The 23,106-nt window shown below is 43.4% G+C and overlaps 1 protein-coding gene and 1 long non-coding RNA gene across 2 annotated transcripts; both read left to right on the top strand.

The window, feature by feature from the left end:
* Nucleotides 1-1,236: 1,236 nt before the first annotated feature.
* LOC121562869 lies at nucleotides 1,237-18,399 on the top strand. The gene is made up of 3 exons (XR_006659940.1): nucleotides 1,237-1,416; nucleotides 17,798-17,875; nucleotides 18,158-18,399. It is a non-coding gene; the product is annotated as an uncharacterized LOC121562869 (long non-coding RNA).
* Nucleotides 18,400-18,609: 210 nt separating this feature from the next.
* LOC121563494 (B-cell receptor CD22-like) lies at nucleotides 18,610-22,910 on the top strand. Its single transcript, XM_041875405.1, has 8 exons — nucleotides 18,610-18,817; nucleotides 19,075-19,410; nucleotides 19,568-19,822; nucleotides 20,031-20,294; nucleotides 20,504-20,594; nucleotides 20,693-20,756; nucleotides 20,853-21,079; nucleotides 22,707-22,910. Exons 1-8 carry the CDS (start codon nucleotides 18,610-18,612, stop codon nucleotides 22,783-22,785), a joined length of 1,524 nt encoding a protein of 507 aa, XP_041731339.1. The 3' UTR covers nucleotides 22,786-22,910.
* The last annotated feature ends 196 nt before the right edge of the window (nucleotides 22,911-23,106 follow it).

A 23,106-nucleotide genomic window follows, 5' to 3' on the forward strand; every position in this document is an offset into this window, starting at 1 on the left:
ACAACAAACACAGAACCAAGTAGACCTGAACACAACAAACCCAGAACCAAGAAGACCTGAACACAACAAACCCAGAACCAAGAAGACCTGAACACAACAAACACAGAACCTAGAAGACCTGAACACAACAAACACATAACCAAGAAGACCTGAACATAACAAAACAAGAACCAAGTAGACCTGAACACAACAAACCCAGAACCAAGAAGACCTGAACACAACAAACCCAGAACCAAGAAGACCTGAACACAACAAGTTTCACAAAAACCTTGTAGTGTACAGCGCATTCGGAAAGTATTCAGACCCCTTGTCTTTGTCCACATTTTTGTTACAGCCTTATTCTAAAATGTATTAAATAAAAATAATAAATACATCTACACACAATACCCCATAATGACAAAGTGAAAACAGGTTTTCAGTCATTTTTGAAAATGTATTAAAAATAAAAACAGAAATACCTTATTTACATAAGTATTCAGACGCTTTGCTATGAGACTAGAAATGGAGCTCAGGGGCATCCTGTTTCCATTGATCACACTTGAGATGTTTCTACAAAGTGATGGAGTCCAAAACTAGGCCTCACACCTCTATTTTCCTACTATCATATTGCTATCACATCCAGAATGTTTTCCATAGCTTTAACTTTTGAGTAAATGTGGAGTGGAATTCTCTTTCCTTGTAATGATAATTATGTATATTGATGATAAATGTAATAAATGGGATAGATTATGCTTCTGCTATTTTTCTATGGGGTTTTGACATTTCCAGATTTTTTAATTACCTAATGTACTTTTCTCAGTGACTGATATTGATAACATTGATAACAGCTTTTTAATGTGTACAATCTTGGACCAAGTTTATCTTGATGTGTTAAAATTATTTACTTTATATTGCTGTCAGACATTATTGAGCAATGGCATTTATGAGAAGGAATATTAATACCATATTCACGCTTGTTTTATTGAAAAATTATGCATTATTACCTATTTTAGATGAAGTGTGATTCAGTGTAATGTATGCATCATGTTGTAAATAAGCTCAAAGCTAAAGACAATACATACTAATGTTTTTTCATAGAGTTAGAGTTGGATAGAGGGCACAGCTTGGCATCTTTTCATGCTGGCTTCTGTTACAACATCGGCAGCACATTTGAGGGCAATCTCCATTTTAAAGTTGTCAATTTCTTCTTGTTCAACCTCCATGAGTATAATGACAGTCGATAAACATACTGAAAGGATGCATACAATGTCATGTCAATGCTTAAACAGTCTTTGTAGCTAGTGTGTCTTTTATCCAACTCTATGGTCTCTCACTACTTCAAAGTTGTGTCAACCACAGACCTAAAACCTCACAGTCAGTGTCTGTTTCCTTAGACTGCCAGAAAGTTCATCACAAGACCTCTCTCCCCTTCACTCTGTAAGTATGCTTGACAATATCTTAAAATATGTATATTTTATTATTATATGTCTGTATCCATGAACCATATTCCTCTGTTATGGGCATCGTGATGAGAAGAATATAATATAGTGGGGACTTTTTAGAAAATGGCCTGAATTATGAGTAACAGTAAGAGTAAGAATGATGAGTTTATGGACAGAATTAACCTGAGATACAGTGATGGTGGGTTGTGTTTAGGAGTAGTATTAACATGAGATACAGTGATGGTGGGTTGTGTTTAGGAGTAGTATTAACATGAGACACAGTGATGGTGGGTTGTGTTTAGGAGTAGTATTAACATGAGATACAGTGATGGTGGGTTGTGTTTAGGAGTAGTATTAACATGAGACACAGTGATGTTGGGTTGTGTTTAGGAGTAGTATTAACATGAGACACAGTGATGGTGGGTTGTGTTTAGGAGTAGTATTAACCTGAAACACAGTGATGGTGGGTTGTGTTTAGGAGTAGTATTAACATGAGACACAGTGATGGTGGGTTGTGTTTAGGAGTAGTATTAACATGAGACACAGTGATGGTGGGTTGTGTTTAGGAGTAGTATTAACATGAGACACAGTGACAGTAGGTTTTGTTTAGGAGTAGTATTAACATGATGGTGGGTTGTGTTTAGGAGTAGTACTAACATGAAACACAGTGATGGTGGGTTGTGTTTAGGAGTAGTATTAACATGAAACACAGTGATGGTGGGTTGTGTTTAGGAGTAGTATTAACATGAGACACAGTGATGGTGGGTTGTGTTTAGGAGTAGTATTAACATGAGCCACAGTGATTGTGGGTTGTGTTTAGGAGTAGTATTAACATGAGACACAGTGATGGTAGGTTGTGTTTAGGAGTAGTATTAACCTGAAACACAGTGATGGTGGGTTGTGTTTAGGAGTAGTATTAACATGAGACACAGTGATGTTGGGTTGTGTTTAGGAGTAGTATTAACATGAGACACAGTGATGGTGGGTTGTGTTTAGGAGTAGTATTAACCTGAAACACAGTGATGGTGGGTTGTGTTTAGGAGTAGTATTAACATGAGACACAGTGATGGTGGGTTGTGTTTAGGAGTAGTATTAACATGAGACACAGTGATGGTGGGTTGTGTTTAGGAGTAGTATTAACATGAGACACAGTGACAGTAGGTTTTGTTTAGGAGTAGTATTAACATGATGGTGGGTTGTGTTTAGGAGTAGTACTAACATGAAACACAGTGATGGTGGGTTGTGTTTAGGAGTAGTATTAACATGAAACACAGTGATGGTGGGTTGTGTTTAGGAGTAGTATTAACATGAGACACAGTGATGGTGGGTTGTGTTTAGGAGTAGTATTAACATGAGCCACAGTGATTGTGGGTTGTGTTTAGGAGTAGTATTAACATGAGACACAGTGATGGTGGGTTGTGTTTAGGAGTAGTATTAACCTGAAACACAGTGATGGTGGGTTGTGTTTAGGAGTAGTATTAACCTGAAACACATTGATGGTGGGTTGTGTTTAGGAGTAGTATTAACATGAAACACAGTGATGGTGGGTTGTGTTTAGGAGTAGTATTAACATGAGACACAGTGATGGTGGGTTGTGTTTAGGAGTAGTATTAACATGAGACACAGTGATGGTGGGTTGTGTTTAGGAGTAGTATTAACATGAAACACAGTGATGGTGGGTTGTGTTTAGGAGTAGTATTAACATGAAACACAGTGATGGTGGGTTGTGTTTAGGAGTAGTATTAACATGAAACACAGTGATGGTGGGTTGTGTTTAGGAGTAGTATTAGCCTGAAACACAGTGATGGTGGGTTGTGTTTAGGAGTAGTATTAACATGAGACACAGTGATGGTGGGTTGTGGTTAGGAGTAGTATTAACATGAGATACAGTGATGGTGGGTTGTGTTTAGGAGTAGTATTAACATGAGACACAGTGATGGTGGGTTGTGGTTTTGTTGGTTTAGATCACACTCAGAGTCACTTTCCTGTCCTAACTTCCTGTCCTATATATACCTATTGCATTCCTTCTGAATCATATCAGAGTTCTTTACACAGAGATCCTATTAAATTACTAGTTATTAGTTATAATATGTAATTATATGCTTCTATATCTGGAAAACATGTGACATTAGACTATATATAGATAACAGGCTACATTAGACTATATATGGATAACAGGCTACATTAGAATATATATGGATAACAGGCTACATTAGACTATACATGGAGAACAGGCTACATTAGACTATATATGGATAACAGGCTACATTAGACTATATATGGATAACAGGCTACAGTAGACTATATATGGATAACAGGATACATTAGACTACATGGATAACAGGCTACATTAGACTATATATGGAGAACAGGCTACATTAGACTATATATGGATAACAGGCTGCATTAGACTACATATGGATAACAGGCTACATTAGACTATATATGGATAACAGGCTAAATTAGACTATATATGGATAACAGGCTACATTAGACTATATATGGATAACATGCTACATTAGACTATATATAGATAACAGGCTACATTAGACTATATATGGATAACAGGCTACAGTAGACTATATATGGATAACAGGATACATTAGACTACATGGATAACAGGCTACATTAGACTATATATGGAGAACAGGCTACATTAGACTATATATGGATAACAGGCTGCATTAGACTACATATGGATAACAGGCTACATTAGACTATATATGGATAACAGGCTACATTAGACTATATATGGATAACAGGCTACATTAGACTATATATGGATAACAGGCTACATTAGACTATATATGGATAACAGGCTGCATTAGACTACATATGGATAACAGGCTACATTAGACTATATATGGATAACATGCTACATTAGACTATTTATGGATAACAGGCTACATTAGACTATATATGGATAACAGGCCACATTAGACTACATGGAGAACAGGCTACATTCGACTATATATGGATAACAGGCTGCATTAGACTACATATGGATAACAGGCTACATTAGACTATATATGGATAACAGGCTACATTAGACTATATATAGATAACAGGGTACATTAGACTATATATGGATAACAGGCTACATTAGACTATATATGGATAACAGGCTACATTAGACTATATATTTTCTCCCATTATTTTCTGCAAATCCTCTCAAGCTCTGTCAGGTTGAATGGGGAGCGTCTCTGCACAGCTATTTTCATGTCTCTCCAGAGACCAAATCAAAATCAAATCAAATTTTATTTGTCACATGCACTGAATATAATGTAAACCTTACCATGAAATGCTAGAGTAGAGTAAAGAGACTAGACCTTTTAAAACCCTTTGTGGAAAACAATGAAGGTAGACTTATCTAACCCTTTGGCCTGGATTCAATTAGAAAACAGTGGAGGTAGACTTATCTAACCCTTTGGCCTGGATTCAATTAGAAAACAGTGGAGGTAGACTTATCTAACCCTTTGGCCTGGATTCAATTAGAAAACAGTGGAGGTAGACTTATGTAACCCTTTGGCCTGGATTCAATTAGAAAACAGTGGAGGTAGACTTATCTAACCCTTTGGCCTGGATTCAATTAGAAAACAGTGGAGGTAGACTTATGTAACCCTTTGGCCTGGATTCAATTAGAAAACAGTGGAGGTAGACTTATCTAACCCTTTGGCCTGGATTCAATTAGAAAACAGTGGAGGTAGACTTATCTAACCCTTTGGCCTGGATTCAATTAGAAAACAGTGGAGGTAGACTTATCTAACCCTTTGGCCTGGATTCAATTAGAAAACAGTGGAGGTAGACTTATCTAACCCTTTGGCCTGGATTCAATTAGAAAACAGTGGAGGTAGACTTATCTAACCCTAGGGCCTGGATTCAATTAGAAAACAGTGGAGGTAGACTTATCTAACCCTTTGGCCTGGATTCAATTAGAAAACAGTGGAGGTAGACTTATCTAACCCTTTGGCCTGGATTCAATTAGAAAACAGTGGAGGTAGACTTATCTAACCCTTTGGCCTGGATTCAATTAGAAAACAGTGGAGGTAGACTTATCTAACCCTTTGGCCTGGATTCAATTAGAAAACAGTGGAGGTAGACTTATCTAACCCTTTGGCCTGGATTCAATTAGAAAACAGTGGAGGTAGACTTACCTAACCCTTTGGCCTGGATTCAATTAGAAAACAGTGGAGGTAGACTTATCTAACCCTAGGGCCTGGATTCAATTAGAAAACAATGGAGGTAGACTTACCTAACCCTAGGGCCTGGATTCAATTAGAAAACAGTGGAGGTAGACTTATCTAACCCTAGGGCCTGGATTCAATTAGAAAACAATGGAGGTAGACTTACCTAACCCTAGGGCCTGGATTCAATTAGAAAACAGTGGAGGTAGACTTATCTAACCCTTTGGCCTGGATTCAATTAGAAAACAGTGGAGGTAGACTTACCTAACCCTAGGGCCTGGATTCAATTAGAAAACAGTGGAGGTAGACTTACCTAACCCTAGGGCCTGGATTCAATTAGAAACTGTGCTAAAGCATTTAAAGGTAATTTCCAATTGAGCCGACATCTGCTGCGTTTACCTTGAATGTGATCTCCACTAAGGCTGTAACATTGCCTTTAAAAAGCCATATCGTCTACAAGCGCATTAGATTGAATCAAGGCCTAGATACGTTGTTAGTTGTTACCTGGAAGAAGTTGTTAATCTGATCCTAGATATGTGGTTAGTTGTTACCTGGAAGAAGTTGTTAATCTGACATTAGATCTGTGGTTGGTTTTGTTACCTGGAAGAGTTGTTCATCTGATCCTAGATATGTGGTTAGTTGTGTTGTATGGAAGAAGTTGTTAATCTGATCCTAGATATGTGGTTAGTTGTGTTACCTGAAATAAGTTGTTAATCTGATCCTAGATCTGTGGTTAGTTGAGTTACCTGTTGAATTGTTCTGCATTCAGTGGTACGTCCACATTCCGATCATACTGTATCATAGATGGAGTGCATGATATCAGTCATCTCCAGGAACACACACACAAACACACTCACACACATACGCATGTGCGCACACACTGTCACACACACACACACACACACACACACACACACACACACACACACAGTCATACCAGGCCAATAGGGCTCTGGTCAAAAGTAGTGCACTATCTAGGGATTAGGGACGCATTCAGTGTAACAGAATATGACAGCGGCATGTTTTACTACTACAGACATCAGTGTTTGTGTGATTAAAGGTGGCTTTGTTAAGTAGTAGCCAGTGTTGTGTTTCACCATTCAATCTGATTCATTTCCAGTTTGTTATGTTGTTATTAGACCAACATTATTATTAGGAGGCTGCAGTAATGTTGAGATGCAATAGGGGGAGCTCTAGTCTAGAACACTGGAACCTTCAGTAGCACTTTGATTTTAAATTTTTAGTCATTTAGCAGACGCTCTTATCCAGAGCGACTTACAGTTAGTGAATACACATTTTTTATACTGCCCCCCCCCCCCGTGGGAATCAAACCCACAACCCTGGCGTTGCAAACGCCATGCTCTATCAACTGAGCTACATCCCTGCCGGCCATTCCCTCCCCTACCCTGGGCCAATTGTGCGCCGCCCATGAGTCTCCCGGTCGCGGCCGGCTGCGACAGAGCCTGGATTAGAACCAGGATCTCTAGTGGCACAGTTAGCACTGCGATGCAGTGCCTTAGACCACTGGGCCACTCGGGAGTGATGCAGCTGATGAGGAGTGTAAATTGAATTGCTTTGTAGAATAGAATTAATGACATCATAGAACTGACCAAATGAAAATGGAACTTTGACCTGTTCCATGTAGAACTCAGAGGGAGAAAGGTAACACATTCTAAGATACTATAAACATTCCAAATAGTAGGCTATAGTAAACACATTCTAAGATACTATAAACATTCCAAATAGTAGGCTATAGTAAACACATTCTAAGATACTATAAACATTCCAAATAGTAGGCTATAGTAAACACATTGTTTACATGATAGTGTATGTCAGGGGTGTCAAACTCATTTTAGCTCAGGGGCCACATGGAGGAAAATCTATTCCCAAGTGGGCCGGACCGGAAAAATCATGGTATATATAACTTAAAAACAACAACTTCAGATTGTTTTCTTTGTTTTAATACGATCAACGTACAACATAAAGCTGGAGCCTGAGGACAGTGTGTCCAAAATAGTACAAGCACAACATCACTATTAATCATAAAACACGTCAAGTTTATTTGAAAATTCTAAAGAAAAAGAACACACAAACACACAATGCCTCAGTGATTAACATAACTGTTTCACAGATCACAGAACTATATCAGGGTGTCATTTCTCAGGCAGAAATGTAGATAAAAAATAATGAAATCCTGTTCCCCAAACAAGTGCAAGAACCACAGAGTCAAGAATAGGTTAAATATACAAATAAAATAAAAACAATTAAAAACAATAGCACATCAACATAAAAACATATAAACATAAAGCTGGAGCCTGAGGACAGTGTCCAAAAGCACAACATCACTATTAATCATAAAACACCTCAAGTTATTTGAAAGTTCTGAGGACAAAGAACACACAAACACACAATGCCTCAGTGATTCACAGAAGTATATCACAGATCACAGAACTATATCAGGGTGTCATTTCTCAGGCAGAAATGTAGATAAAAATAATGAAATCCTGTTCCCCAAACAAGTGCAAGAACCACAGAGTCAAGAATAGGTTAAATATACAAATAAAATCAATTAAAAACAATAGCACATCAACATAAAAACATCAACATAAATCTGAAAGTGTTGCTCAAACTCCCGTAACAGTCCCGTTATTTTATCTTTGAACAGCTTCATGTCTGCCACATGTTGGGTCGCGCACACATTTTTCAGACAGGGGAAGTGAGCTGCATCACCACCGGCAAGTTGCGTCTCCCACAATGACAGCTTCAACTTGAAAGAACGTATGCTGTCATAATACTGCGTGACAACTTTGTTGCGCCCTTGCAGCTGTTTGTTCAAGTTATTCAGGTGCTCTGTAACATCCACCATAAATGCAAGGTCCTGCATCCATTCTGCGGAATGAAATTCTAACACTGGTTTGCCCTTTTCTTCCATGAACTGTTCAATTTCTTCTCGTAAATCAAAGAAACGCCTCAGCACAGCACCTTGGCTTAACCATCTTACCTCAGTGTGGTATGGCAGGCCATAGAAGTGGTCTTTCTCTCTGAGAAGGCTGTCAAACTGACGGTGATTCAGGCTTCTGGATCGGATGAAATTAACAGTTTGGGTGACCACCTTCATGACGTTATCCATCTTTTAATGACTTGCAACACAAAGCCTCCTGGTGCAAAATACAGTGAAAAGTCAAAAAATCACGTCCTCCATTTGCAGATTGCACTTTCTCTCTGAACTTTGTCACAACGCCTGCTTTTTCCCGATCATTGAGGGCGCACCATCTGTAGCCAGGCTGACAGCGCGGGACCAGTCCACTCCGACCCTGTCCAGCGCGCCGAGCGAAAGCGTGTAAAAATATCAGCTGCTGTCGTTGTATCTGTCATCGGCACCAACTCCACGAACTCCTCGGTGACGGTCAATGTGTCATCAACTCCGCGGATGAAAATGGCCAGTTGTGCAACATCTGTAATGTCCGTGCTTTCATCAATTGCAACCGAAAACGCAATAAATGACTTTACTTTTGCTTCAACTGGCTGTCCAAATCCACTGAAAGATCGGAAATCCTGTCTGCAACTGTGTTTCTTGTCAGGCTGATATTTGCAAAAGCCTGCCGCTTTTCAGGGCACACAATCTCCGCTGCCTTCATCATGCATGTTTTTTACAAATTCACCCTCACTAAATGGTTTTGAAGCCACTGCGATTTCATTAGCAATGAGGTAGCTAGCTTTCACTGCAGCGTCACTGATGTCTCGGCTGTGAGTAAACACAGACTGCTGTTTCTTCAGACCCGCCAACAGTTCATTCACCTTCTCTCATCTCCGCTGTCCTTGAAAGTTGTCATTTTGTCGGCATGAAGACTCACATAGTGGCGACTGAAGGTTATATTCTTTCAGCACTGCAACATGCTCTGAACACACCAAACATACAGCTTTCCCATTCATTTCCGTGAATAAATAGGATGACCATTTTTCTTGGAACACTCTGCACTCTGCGTCCACTTTTCTCTTTTTTGACAGAGACATATTGAGGCAATGAGGGTGCCAAAGCACATAATGTTAAAAGTAGAAGCCGTAATAAATATCGCGGACAAAACAAAGTAGCTCATTGGCTGCACGTGCTTGACCTACTTGCTCTGCCCCGGTATAAACAGTTTGCTTGCTTAACACAATTGCTATTGCGCCATCCAGTGGACGCAATTGGAACAGCAGCTTATTTTATTGAAAAATTGCAGCGCATTTTTATACTTTACAAAAAAAAAAAAAAAAGATGTTTATTTATTTATTTTTTAATCATCTCGCGGGCCGGATTAAACCCGTTTGCGTACGTTTGACACCCCTGGTGTATGTGGTCAAAAGAATACAGTGGAAATAGCCCACATTTTGCCCATTAGAAAAAATGTAAGACCAATCCTCAAATGAAAAAAGGCAACTAGATATGCATTCTGTTGTACATTTTCTATTGAAATAAAACCTCCCGCTTATGACGCGCTGGTCTGGTCCTCATACATGTCAAAGTGTATACAAGCGGTACCGGAGTGCCAAGTCTAGGTCCAAAAGACTTCTCAACAGCTTCTACCCCCAAGCCTTAAGACTCCTGAACAGCTAATCATGGCTACCCGGACTATTTGCACTGCCCCCCTACCCCACCCTTTTACGCTGCTGCTACTTTGTTAATTATTTATGCATAGTCACTTTAACTCTACCCACATGTACATATTACTTCAACTACCTCAACTATCCGGTGCCCCCGCACATTGACTCTGCACCGGTACCCCCCTGTATACATAGCCTCCCTACTGTTATTTTATTTTACTTCTGCTCTTTTTTTCTCAACACTTTTTTTGTTGTAGTTTTATATTTACTTTTTTTGTTAAAAATAAATGCACTGTTGGTTAAGGGCTGTAAGTAAGCATTTCACTGTAATGTCTGCATCTGTTGTATTCGGCGCATGTGGCCAATAAAATGTGATTTGATTTGATTTGATTTGATACATCAGAAAAGTAGAACTTAATATTTGGTACAGAAACCTTTGTTTGCAATTACAGAGATCATACGTTTCCTGTAGGTCTTGACCAGGTTTGCACACACTGCAGCAGGGATTTTGGCCCACTCCTCCATTCAGACCTTCTCCAGATCCTTCAGGTTTCGGGGCTGTCGCTGGGCAATACGGACTTTCAGCTCCCTCCAAAGATTTTCTATTGGGTTCAGGTCTGGAGACTGGCTAGGCCACTCCAGGACCTTGAGATGCTTCTTACGGAGACACTCATTAGTTGCCCTGGCTGTGTGTTTCGGGTCGTTGTCATGCTGGAAGTGTCACGAGTTGCTAAGCCAGAACCCAGAAGCAGACCAGGACAAGGTAAGTTGAAACGAAGGTGAGTGTTTATTTACAAGTTCAAGAGTGATGCTGAATAATCCAGGGAACAGAGCGGGCGGCGTTGATTAGTTGTTGGGGGTGCAGTGGTTGATCCCATCCTGGGTCGGCAGCCGCCGACCACCAGGCAGAGGTTGGATGAAGGTTCCGGACGGGTGACTGCAGATGGAACAAAACGGGGGTAAGTAAGCAACAAACCAACAAGGTGCAAAAACAACAAAACTAACGCTAGGCTCTAAGACTGATACTCTGGTAAACCTACTGTTCATGGCTAACGATCCGGCAGGAATGGATGTTAGGCCAGAGCCTAAGAAGGGTGATGATCAGGACCAGGTGTGCAGATTGCTGATGGGATGCAGGTGCGGAAATCAAGAGAGCTCCCGGAGCGTTCCAGAACCCTCGGGAAACTGGAGATCACGAACATAACAACTAGTCCACAGACAGGACCCGACTCCAGACTGCCGGGATCGTTACAGTACCCCCTCCGGCGAACGCCACCGGGCGGACTCCCGGAGCGCCAGGATGGAGGCGGTAGAAGTCACTGATGAGGTCAGCATCTAGGACCTGTCGCCGCGGAATCCAACTCCTCTCTTCAGGACCATACCCTCCCAGTCCACGAGATACTGGAAAACCCTGGCCCCGCCGTCTGGAATCCATGATGCGACGCACCGTGTAGGCAGGACCACCTCCGATCATCCGAGGAGGGAGGAGGAGGAGGCGGAGGAGGCAACAGAGGACTGAGGAAAACAGGCTTGAGGCAGGAGACATGAAAGGTGGGATGGACTCTGAGCGTCCTCGGGAGTTTGAGTCGAACTGCCACCGGATTGATCACCTTCTCCACCACAAACGGACCAATGAACTTCGGTAACAACTTCCTAGACTCAGTCCGTAAGGGAAGATCCCGTGTGGCCAACCAGACCCTATCTCCGATGGTATAGGTGGGAGCGGGGATCCGGCGACGATTCGCCTGGAGCTGATACCGGTCCGAAACTCTAAGGAGTGCTTTTCTGGCCCGATGCCAGGTCCGGTGGCAGCAGCGAATATGGACCTGAACAGAAGGCACTGAGAGCTCCTTCTCCTGAGAAGGGAACAAGGGAGGTTGGTAGCCATACAGGCACTGGAAGGGAGACATCCCAGTGGCAGATGTAGGGGAGAGTATTGTGGGCATACTCAACCTAAGGCAACTGAGAGACCCAGGAGGTGGGGTTGGAAGAGGCCAGACAGCGTAGCGTGGATTCCATCTTCTGGTTGGCTCTCTCCGCCTGACCATTGGATTGGGGGTGAAAACCAGATGTGAGACTGACTGTAGCTCCAATGGCCAAACAGAAGGACTTCCAGACAGCAGAGGTAAACTGAGGACCACGGTCGAAACGATATCACTGGGCAACCCGTGGACCCTGAAAACCTCCCTAACCAGGATCTCGGACGTCTCCGAGGCAGAGGGAAGCTTGGCAATAGGCACAAAGTGGGCGAACTTGCTGAATCTGTCCACGATAGTCAGAACGACCGTGTTCCCCTCAGAGCGGGCAACCCAGTGACAAAGTCCAGGGCCAGATGCGACCATGGTCGCCGGGGAATAGGAAGGGGGTGAAGTAGTCCAGAGCTGGGCCGATTGGTACTCTTATTCTGCGCACACACTGGACAGGCAGCAACATAACCCCCGAGTATCCTCGGCCGCGGCAGGCCACCAAAAACGTCTGCGAAGAAACGCCATTGTCCGAGCCACGCCAGGGTGACAAGCCATCTTGCTGGCGTGGGACCATTTGAGGACAGCAGGACGAACCGACTCAGGCACAAACAACCGACCGGGTGGACCGTTACCGGGACCGGGCTGAGTCCGAAGGGCCGCCAGCACCTCCTCCTCAATCCCTCCACATAACTGCTCCCACGACGCAGTTCCGGGGGAGAATTGTCTCGGTCTTGGACCCACTCTCCTCCGTCTTGGAGAACATCCGGGACAAGGCGTCCGCCTTGCCGTTCTTAGATCCAGGTCGGAACGTCAGGGAAAACTTGAATCGTCCGAAAAACAACGCCCACCTGGCCTGGCCGGGAGTTGAGACGTTTAGCCGATTGCACGTAAGCAAGATTCTTGTGGTCAGTCCAGACAATAAACGGTTGCTCCGCCCTCCAACCAGTGGCGCCACTCCTCCAAGGCAAGTTTCACCGCGAGAAGCTCCCGGTTACCCACATCGTAATTCCTCTCCGCAGGCGAGCGGCGAGAGTAGTAGGCGCAGGGATGGAGTTTACTGTCCGTGGAGCATCGCTGCGACAGGATGGCGCCAACTCCCACATCAGACGCGTCCACTTCAACGACCGAACTGACGGGCCGTGTCGGTTGAGAGAGAATCGGTGCGTTGGTGAATCGCCTCTTCAAATCCAGAAACGCTCGATCCGCCTCCGGATTCCACTTGAAGGTCCTGATACTGGAAGTCAAGGCAGTTAACGGAGCGGCCACACGGCTGTAATCCCGGATGAATCTACGGTAGAAATTCGCAAAACCCAAAAATCTCTGGAGCTGCAATCTCGTACCGGGCTGGGCCCATTCCAGAACCGCTCTAACCTTCTCCTGGTCCATCCTAATCTCTCCCCTGGAGATGATGTACCCGAGAAAGGATGTCGTGTGGGGCGTGAAACTCGCACTTCTCGGCCTTCACGAACAGGCGATTCTCCAACAATCGCTGCAGAACCTGCCGGACATGCTGGACGTGGTCGGAAGGTTCCTTCGAGAAGATCAGAATGTCATCCAGGTAAACAAACACAAAGAGACCGATCATATCTCTCAGGACGTCGTTCACCATACTCTGGAATACCGCTGGAGCATTGGTCAGTCCAAACGGCATCACCTGATACTCGAAGTGACCCATCGGTGTATTGAAACCCGTCAACCACTCGTCCCCCTCTCTGATCCGGACCATGTGATACGCATTGCGTAGGTCTAGCTTGGTGAACACCGTAGCACCCTGTAAGGAGTCGAAGGCAGAACTCATCAAGGGCAGGGGATACTTGTTCTTGACCGTGATGTCATTCAACCCCGATAATCAATACACGGTCGAAGAGAGCCATCCTTCTTACCCACAAAGAAGAATCCTGCCCCCAGGGGTGATGACGAGGGACGAACGAGACCAGCAGCTAGGGACTCCTTGATGTAGGTCTCCAAAGCCTCACGTTCAGGTCGGGAGATACTGTATAACCTTCCCTTGGGGTAGACAGCTCCAGGGAACAGGTTGATGGCACAATCATATGGTCGGTGGGGAGGGAGTGACAGAGCCTTCTGCTTACTGAAAACTTCCCCAAATCGTGATATGTCTCGGGAACCAGGGACAAATCTGGGGGTTTAGCCTCAATCACCTGACTGGGAACCGAATGGGGGGCAGGCAGTCTTGAGACAGTTAGCATGACAATCAAGGCTCCAACTCGTTACCTTGCCCGTCACCCAATCGAACGTGGGATTGTGTTCCTTCAGCCAGGGGTATCCAAGGACCAGAGGAACCTGGGAAGACGGCAGAATGAAGAATGAAATCATCTCAGAATGATTCCCCGACAACCGCATCTTAACCGGTTCAGTCCTCATCGTGATACGTGCCAGACTACTGCCGTCCAGAGTGGTAGCTTCAATGGCTTCCGGCAATTGCTCCTTGGAAAGCCCCAGCTGTTCCACCAACTCGGCATCTAGAAAGCTTCCATCGGCACCTGAATCGATAAAAGCGTTAATCGCTAAGCTCTGATTCCTGTTCATAAGGGTAGCCGGGAAACGGGGTCTGACAGAGGTATTGAGAGGTCGAAACTGGCTCGCTAAAAGTCCTCCCAACTTTAGCGAGCCGCGCAGTTTGAGCGACCCGACTGGAACCTGAGAAGCTGATCGGTTGGACGGAGCCCATTGCTTCTCCTCCTTCTCTCTCGGACTCGATTATCCACCCGAATAGACAAGGCTACCAAGCTGTCCAGGTCACTAGACTCGGATAGGAGATCAACTCATCCTTGAGCTGCTCCGACAGACCCTGGTAAAAGGCCGCTTGCAGAGCCTCCTCATTCCACCCACTCTCCACAGCCAACGTCTTGAACTCGATCACGAAGTCGGCCACGCTCGAGTTCCTTGGCGAAGTGAAAACAGGCGCCTAGCTGCGTCCCTCCCTCGGACGGAATGGTCGAAGAGCTTCCTCATCTTGGCCGTGAACCCCTGGTATGAAGCCATGCAGGGATCCTGTCGTTCCCAAACGGCTGAAGCCCACCCAGCGCTCGACCACGCAGCAACTCAATCACAAAGGCTATCCTAGCCTTGTCTGTGGCATAAGAGTAGGGCTGTAGATCGAACACTAATCCACACTGCATAAGGAAGGAACGGCATCTTCCCCAGCTCCCCCTCATATTTATCCGGTGTCGGAACCTTGGGCTCACGGAAGGACACAGCTTCAGAAGCGGCAGGCGAGATGGGTGAAACCGGTAGTGGATCTTCCACCGGACACTTGCGTTGGTTCTGGACCTCCGTCAGACCCGGTAGAAAGGTTCCGAACTGACAACGCGATCTCCTGTAGTACCGTGCTATGATGGCCCAACATCTTCTCCTGCTGGGTAATGGCATGGCGAACAGAGTCCAGGTCCGCTGGGTTCATTACTGGCCGGATCGTTCTGTCACGAGTTGCTAAGCCAGAACCCAGAAGCAGACCAGGACAAGGTAAGTTGAAACGAAGGTGAGTGTTTATTTACAAGTTCAAGAGTGATGCTGAATAATCCAGGGAACAGAGCGGGCGGCGTTGATTAGTTGTTGGGGGGTGCAGTGGTTGATCCCATCCTGGGTCGGCAGCCGCCACCACCAGGCAGAGGTTGGATGAAGGTTCCGGACGGGTGACTGCAGATGGAACAAAAACGGGGGGTAAGTAAGCAACAAACCAACAAGGTGCAAAAACAACAAAACTAACGCTAGGCTCTAAGACTGATACTCTGGTAAACCTACTGTTCATGGCTAACGATCCGGCAGGGAATGGATGTTAGGCCAGAGCCTAAGAAGGGTGATGATCAGGACCAGGTGTGCAGATTGCTGATGGGATGCAGGTGCGGAAATCAAGAGAGCTCCCCGGAGCGTTCCAGAACCCTCGGGAAACTGGAGATCACGAACATAACAACTAGTCCACAGACAGGACCCGACTCAGACTGCCGGGATCGTTACAGGAAGACCCAGCCACGACCCATCTTCAATGCTCGTACTGTTGGAAGGAGGTTGTTGGCCAAGATCTCGCGATACATGGCCCCATCCATCCTCCCCTCAATACGGTGCAGTCGTCCTGTCCCCTTTGCAGAAAAGCATCCCCAAATAATTATGTTTCCACCTCCACGCTTCACGGTTGGGATGGTGTTCTTGGGGTTGTACTCATCCTTCTTCTTCCTCCAAACATGGTGAGTGGAGTTTAGACCAAAAAGCTCTATTTTTGTCTCATCAGACCAAATGACCTTCTCCCATTCCTCCTCTGGATCATCCAGATGGTCACTGGCAAACTTCAGATGGGCCTGGACATGCGCTGGCTTGAGCAGGGGGACCTTGTGTGCGCTACAGGATTTTAATCCATGACAGCGTAGTGTGTTACTAATGGTTTTCTTTGAGACTGTGGTCCCAGCTCTCTTCAGGTCATTGACCAGGTCCTGCCGTGTAGTTCTGGGCTGATCCCTCACCTTCCCTCATGATCATTGACGCCTTACGAGGTGAGATCTTGCATGGAGCCCCAGACCGAGGGTGATTGACCGTCATCTTGAACTTCTTCCATTTTCTAATAATTGCGCCAACAGTTGTTGCCTTCTCACCAAGCTGCTTGCCTATTGTCCTGTAGCCCTTCCCAGCCTTGTGCAGGTCTACAATTTTATCCCTGATGTCCTTACACAGCTCTCTGGTCTTGGCCATTGTGTAGAGGTTGGAGTCTGTTTGATTGAGTGTGTGGACAGGTGTCTTTTATACAGGTAACGAGTTCAAACAGGTTCAGTTAATACAGGTAATGAGTGGAGAACAGGAGGGCTTCTTAAAGATAAACTAACAGGTCTGTGAGAGCCGGAATTCTTACTGGTTGGTAGGTGATCAAATACTTATGTCATGCAATAAAATGCAAATTAATTACTTAAAAATCATACAATGTGATTTTCTGGATTTTAGATTCCGTCTCTCACAGTTGAAGTGTACCTATGATAAAAATGACAGACCTCTACATGCTTTGGAAGTAGGAAAACCTGCAAAATCGGCAGTGTATCAAATACTTGTTCTCCCCACTGTATGTATGTATGTGTATGTATGTGTATGTATGTGTGTATGTATGTGTGTGTGTGTGTGTCACTTGATGTTTAGCCTCACTGCTTGGGGATAGGAGCTATCATTGAACCTGGTGGTCAGTCTTCAGGCTGCTGTACAGCTTGACGGACCGTAGAGTATTGAACATTTATCCTCCTTTATTTGGAGTTCTGAGAATAAAACAACTTCAGAACAATCAATATAGAAATATCTGTTTACAGTACTACAGATCTGTTCAATAAGTGATTGTTGTTGTTGTTGATGTTGTTGATGATGATGATGACTTTATTTAATCCATTAGGAAATTATTTTTGCATCATACATCATGTCATCTTAAATAGAAAGACGTAGACAGACATGAAACACGTCACACACATTAAATACAATAGACTTACAGACAGACAGTAATCACATAGACAACCATATAGCACAATACAACTCAACACAATATGAGCCTGGTTCATTTTCAGTAATGAGTCCCTGTACCCCATTTACAGTTTATACTTGTATCAGGTGTAGTTATTCTCCACCTATAGAGTGAGTTGTTGTTTATGTTTCTAAGACTGCAGGGTGGGAGATGCAACAATGGCCTTGAGAACAGCAGGAAGTGTGTTGGTGGTCTTTCTCTGGTCTGTAGCAGGTATGGTCTCATTCTTATATTTTAGTTGCTCTGTTTAACAATCTACAGACATTTCTAAAATGATAAAAATCATAATATTATTCTGGTGTGTTCTGTTAGGCGTCTCCACTTCACTTTAAATAGTTATCTTTCACACCTCACTGAGTGATGCTTATCTGTGGTTTTCATTGACACTCAACTCAACAACTACGGCAACAAATTGTGGACAAACCCTACTGTTAGTGTGAGCCAAAAGACCTTGACTTAATTATGATACCATTGTATTGTGTGACTGTGTTTCAGTGGTACTGGGTCAGAATGGCTGGAGTGTGAGCTACACCAAGAATAGTATCTGTACCTTGAAGGGGTCAACAGTGGAGCTGTCCTGCTCCTACACATATCCCAGAGGTTATACAGTCACGACAACCAAATGGTATAAATGGAAGAATTTGATCTGGACTGAAATCCAAGATAAATATGAGGATCGTATAGAGTACCGTGGGAACAAGGAGAATGACTGCACCCTGAGAATCACAGACCTGAGAGAGGAGGATTCAACATCATATTCCTTCTCATTATCGACATATGGCTCATATGTTACTCTCTCTGTCACAGGTACTGTAATCTGACATAAAGAGTATAGTTACCACTTCAAATGATTTATTACATTTTCAGTGAGAACCTTGGAATGGTGCTGACAGACAGATGTTCTCCATTGTTGTTTCATAACTTCAGATCTAAAGGTGACTGTGGGAATGTGGACAAGAGGGGCGTATTGGAAGACACTGACCTGCAGCACCACCTGTACCCTGATTGGTAACCCCACCTACATCTGGTACAAGAACGGACATAATCTAGATGAGAGCACCTCCCCCCAGTACAAATACTCAGTCTCCAGTAAATATGAAGACAGCTACTCCTGTGCTGTAAAAGGCCATGAGGATCTCCGGTCTCCTGCAGTCTGTGAGTGTGGATTAAACCCTGACAAAGCCTGTAAACTGAAAAGTTGGTGATGACTTATTAAATGCTCAGAAACTACCATTTACATTTACTGTTGAAGTAAACTACAATATTTCCAAAGTGGAACTTGCTATTGATATATTCTTGGCAAGAAACATTTATAAAATAAAATAAATGAAATAACAAAAATCTTTATGTTTCAGGCATACAGAGTCAGGAAATACAGTATAATGTCCTCATCTGATTCCATTATATTTCAGGTGTCCAGGGTCAGGACTGCAACAGAGTGACTTACACCAAGATGAGAATCTGTGCCTTGAAGAGGACAACAGTGGACATATCCTGCTCTTACACATATCCAAGTTATCATAAGATCAAAAAAGCTTTCTGGTTTACTAAATGGTCTGTTATGGATACTGATGATATGAGCTCAGTGCCAGGGTATGAGGGTCATATTGAGTACCTTGGGGATAAGAAGAGTGACTGTACCCTGAGAATCACAGACCTGAGATTGAGAGACTCTGCTGAGTACAGGTTCAGATTCATAACATCCGGAGGAAAGTTTGCTGGCTCACCTGTCTCCCTGACTGTCACAGGTAATCTGTCACATATCTCACATCTATTACTGTAATGACCTTATTAAGGGCAGTCATACAGACACAGTAGTGGTATGTGACAGAAAAAAACAAATCTAGTATATCATATGAGGACATATATAGGAGGAGAATAATGATGTATTTCCTTTTTCTCTAGATGTTGTGTTGGAGATGGATCCTACATCTGTGTCAGAGAGGGAGAATGTCACACTGACATGTAGGACCAAATGTACACTGGACCCCATCACAGCCTACAGTTGGTATAAGAATGGACAGCCTATACCAAACAGCAACACCTACTCTCCTGTCTATAGCCTATTCTCAGTCAGCAGTGAGGATGCAGGCAGATACTCCTGTGCTGTGGAAGGCCATGAGGATCTCCGCTCTCCTGAAGACACTCTCAATGTCAGATGTAAGTACATGGGGTTTAAATGTTTAGTTTGCTATATTAACATTGCAGTGACAGATATTAGCTCCACATGACACTTGAATTGATCATCTTCAAAAAGAGGGTGAATTTAAAAGTAATTGTGTGGAAAAGTACAATTGTGGAAAGTATATATAATATTTTTAACTGACCTAATTTTTACTCTTTTTAAATCCACTTTATTTGACATTAGATGGACCAAAGAACACCTCAGTGTCAGCCAGTCCCTCTGGTGAAATAGTGGAGGGCAGTTCAGTGACTCTGACCTGCAGCAGTGATGCCAACCCACCTGTGGACAAATACACCTGGTACAAGAAGAACATAACCTCACCAAAAGCATCAGGACAGAGTTACAACATCACCTCCATCAGCTCTGAGGAAAGTGGAGAATACTACTGTGAGGCTGAGAATACAATAGCATCTAAGAACTCTACAGCTCTGATGATCATTGTAGCAGGTCAAGATTCATCTTCAATACTTCAATACAAAACTACATGTTTCAATTTAATCTTAATCATTATACTTTGGATTATTACTCCTTAGTTTATAACTATACATTGTGTTATAAGATCCCTTAACAAGTATTGCATTAATGTCCTGTATTTCAGTTTATTTTTAGTTTATTATATCATACCATGTACTCACATCATCCATATTATATTACAGGGAAACAAACCTCAGTTATGACTACAGCTGTAGGAATCATAGTGGTTGTTCTGGTTCTCATCCTCTGTCTCTCTGGACTCATGTGGTTCAGGTGAGTGAAAATTCATATTTTTATGTTGTTTATTTTTTAAATGTAGCACTCTGATTTGTTGTTAACTTCATTAATTAATTAATTAATGTGCAAAACAGGAAGAAGGCCTCCAAATCCACCTCTGACACAAGAGACACAAGTGATATAGCAGAAAATGGACAGGTGAGTCTGTTGGAATCAGAAGATGACTGTGATGTCTGGGTATTGCTTTGTGGAACATTTCCACGCCTCATGTTGTCTGTCCTCTTTCTCCATCAGGGAGACTCTAGTCCAGTGTATGACAACATCTCAAGCATGGCCATGACCCTTACTGCAACACAGACAGCAGCCACCGTAGACCAGGATGATGTTCACTACGCCAGCGTCCACTTCTCTCACTCCAAAAACCAGGAAGTCCCTCTGTACTCAACCGTCCAGAAACAGAAACAAGACGAAGATGTCCAATACGCTGTTGTGAAATTGAATCGCCCCAGTTCTGCCACCAAGTGAGCATATTCTGCCATTACAGCAACATAGAACCAATACTAGAACATTGGAAACACACAGCATTTAAGGATACGTTTGTTTGTTTACAACCAAATCTGGATGTCCAGGGGGTTGGAAAGTAGATTCTTATTTACTGCATTTCTATACAATTAAAACACTTTAAAATGTTATTTGGAAAACAGCAAAAAACAAGCAAAAATGTTATCACCTTGGCTGCTGTAGGTTCATTCACCTCAGTCCATCTACAAACACATAGCCTATTAGCTATACAGTTGTAATGGTATACCCCTGAAAGGGAGGAAATATGGGAGATGATTCACACTGACACGCAGCATCAGCAACAAAACAAAAACGTGTGACATTTTTATAACTGTATTGTTCGCATGTTGATAGCATTTTAATGTATGCCTATAGGGATGATAGGCCAAGTGGAGATATTCATATTGAAACATATCTTTTTTTATGTTCCTAAATTGTTTGATCAGACCCCAAGTTTGGGAACCACTGTAAAAGCCTCTCTCTCTGCTTGCTTCCTCTCTCTCTCTGTCTCCCTCTACTTCCACCTGCATGCATTGCAGCCTGCCTCAGCCTCTCCAATGAGCACCACATCACTGTCTGTCTCAGTAGCCTAGCTTAGTAGTGTTTGGTTTTCTCCTGCTGAGGTAGGCTCCGTTTAACATTAGATTCTTACTTCATCCTTCTAGACCTGACTGACTGTAGGCAAGGCAGGAGTCGCGGGACACAGCATCTCGCAAACACACTGTCAGCAGAGCAACCTGCGGCCTAGGGTAGTTCGTTTCACGTCGCCCTCGGCAAGTGCCACGAGAAGGGGAATTAGCCGTTTGAGAGAGTGGTGAATGTGCTGATAAAATTAGGGAGGCATATCTGGGGGATGCCAGAGATCATAACAAACAAACCACTGTTCATGATTCCACTCATTCACAAAGAGGCAGGCGCGATTAGTCAGATCAAGAAAATAAGCGTTCTGAGCTTTGACCAACGCTGGGAGCAATATTTAGATGTTGATCCGTAATTCATTTTCTTTACTGTGTACAGTATTTGTATTAGGCTATTATTATTATTATTTTCAAATTAGAAAAAACATTAACGACCTCTGTGTCCTCAAACGTAGTAACGGCCATGTGCTCATTGGAGGAGTAGACAATGATGATGTCATGAGTGATGCATATTGTGCATTCATGCCTCAACACCAGAAACAGGAAGAGGAAGTGCAATAAACTGCTGTGAAATGGAACCGCCCCACTGCTGCCATATTCTGCATATTCTGCAATAAGGTCATTCATATGCTGCTGTTTATTATAGATATCATCAATAGGCAAAACAGTTGACCCCTAGTGACCACTACTGATGTCATTTCCTTAAACTATGGGACCCAACAATGGACATCTCAAGACAATTATTATGACATGTCTATAATGAGGGAGTGATGTGATGATGGTTTTGATGAACAGTTCGGATGAGTTCCAAATGGCACCCTATTTCCTATTTAGTGCACTACTTTTATCCTGAGCCCATAGGCCCTGGTGAAAGATAGTGCTTTATAAAGGGTATAGGGTGCCACCATTTGGAACACAACTTTTGTTTCATTTTTGTTTCTCTCTTCAGACCCGCAGCACAATCAGCTGAGGAGGACTCCTCTGTTCTCTACAGTACAGTCAACAAACCCAGAACCAGGAAGACCTGAACACAAGAAACGCAGAACCAGGAAGACCTGAACACAACAAACCCAGAACCAGGAAGACCTGAACAAAACAAACCCAGAACAAGGAAGACCTGAACAAAACAAACACAGAACTAAGAAGACCTGAACACAACAAACTCAGAACCAAGAAGGCCTGAACACAACAAACACAGAACTAAGAAGACCTGAACACAACAAACACAGAACTAAGAAGACCTGAACACAACAAACTCAGAACCAAGAAGCAAGAAGACCTGAACACAACGAACCTTGAAACAAGAAGACCTGAACACAACAAACACAGAACCAAGAAGACCTGAACAC

Source organism: Coregonus clupeaformis, unplaced genomic scaffold (assembly GCF_020615455.1).
Source record: "Coregonus clupeaformis isolate EN_2021a unplaced genomic scaffold, ASM2061545v1 scaf2020, whole genome shotgun sequence".
Classification (NCBI taxonomy): domain Eukaryota; kingdom Metazoa; phylum Chordata; class Actinopteri; order Salmoniformes; family Salmonidae; genus Coregonus; species Coregonus clupeaformis.

What these genes read in the sequence shown, in the direction of transcription:
- LOC121563494 (XM_041875405.1), top strand. Translation starts at nt 18,610, where the DNA reads ATGTGGACAAGAGGGGCGTATTGGAAGACACTGACCTGCAGCACCACC. An exon ending in TCTCCGGTCTCCTGCAGTCT is followed by an intron (nt 18,818 to 19,074) that starts GTGAGTGTGGAT and finishes ATTATATTTCAG; the next exon opens with GTGTCCAGGGTCAGGACTGC. An exon ending in ATATAGCAGAAAATGGACAG is followed by an intron (nt 20,757 to 20,852) that starts GTGAGTCTGTTG and finishes TTTCTCCATCAG; the next exon opens with GGAGACTCTAGTCCAGTGTA.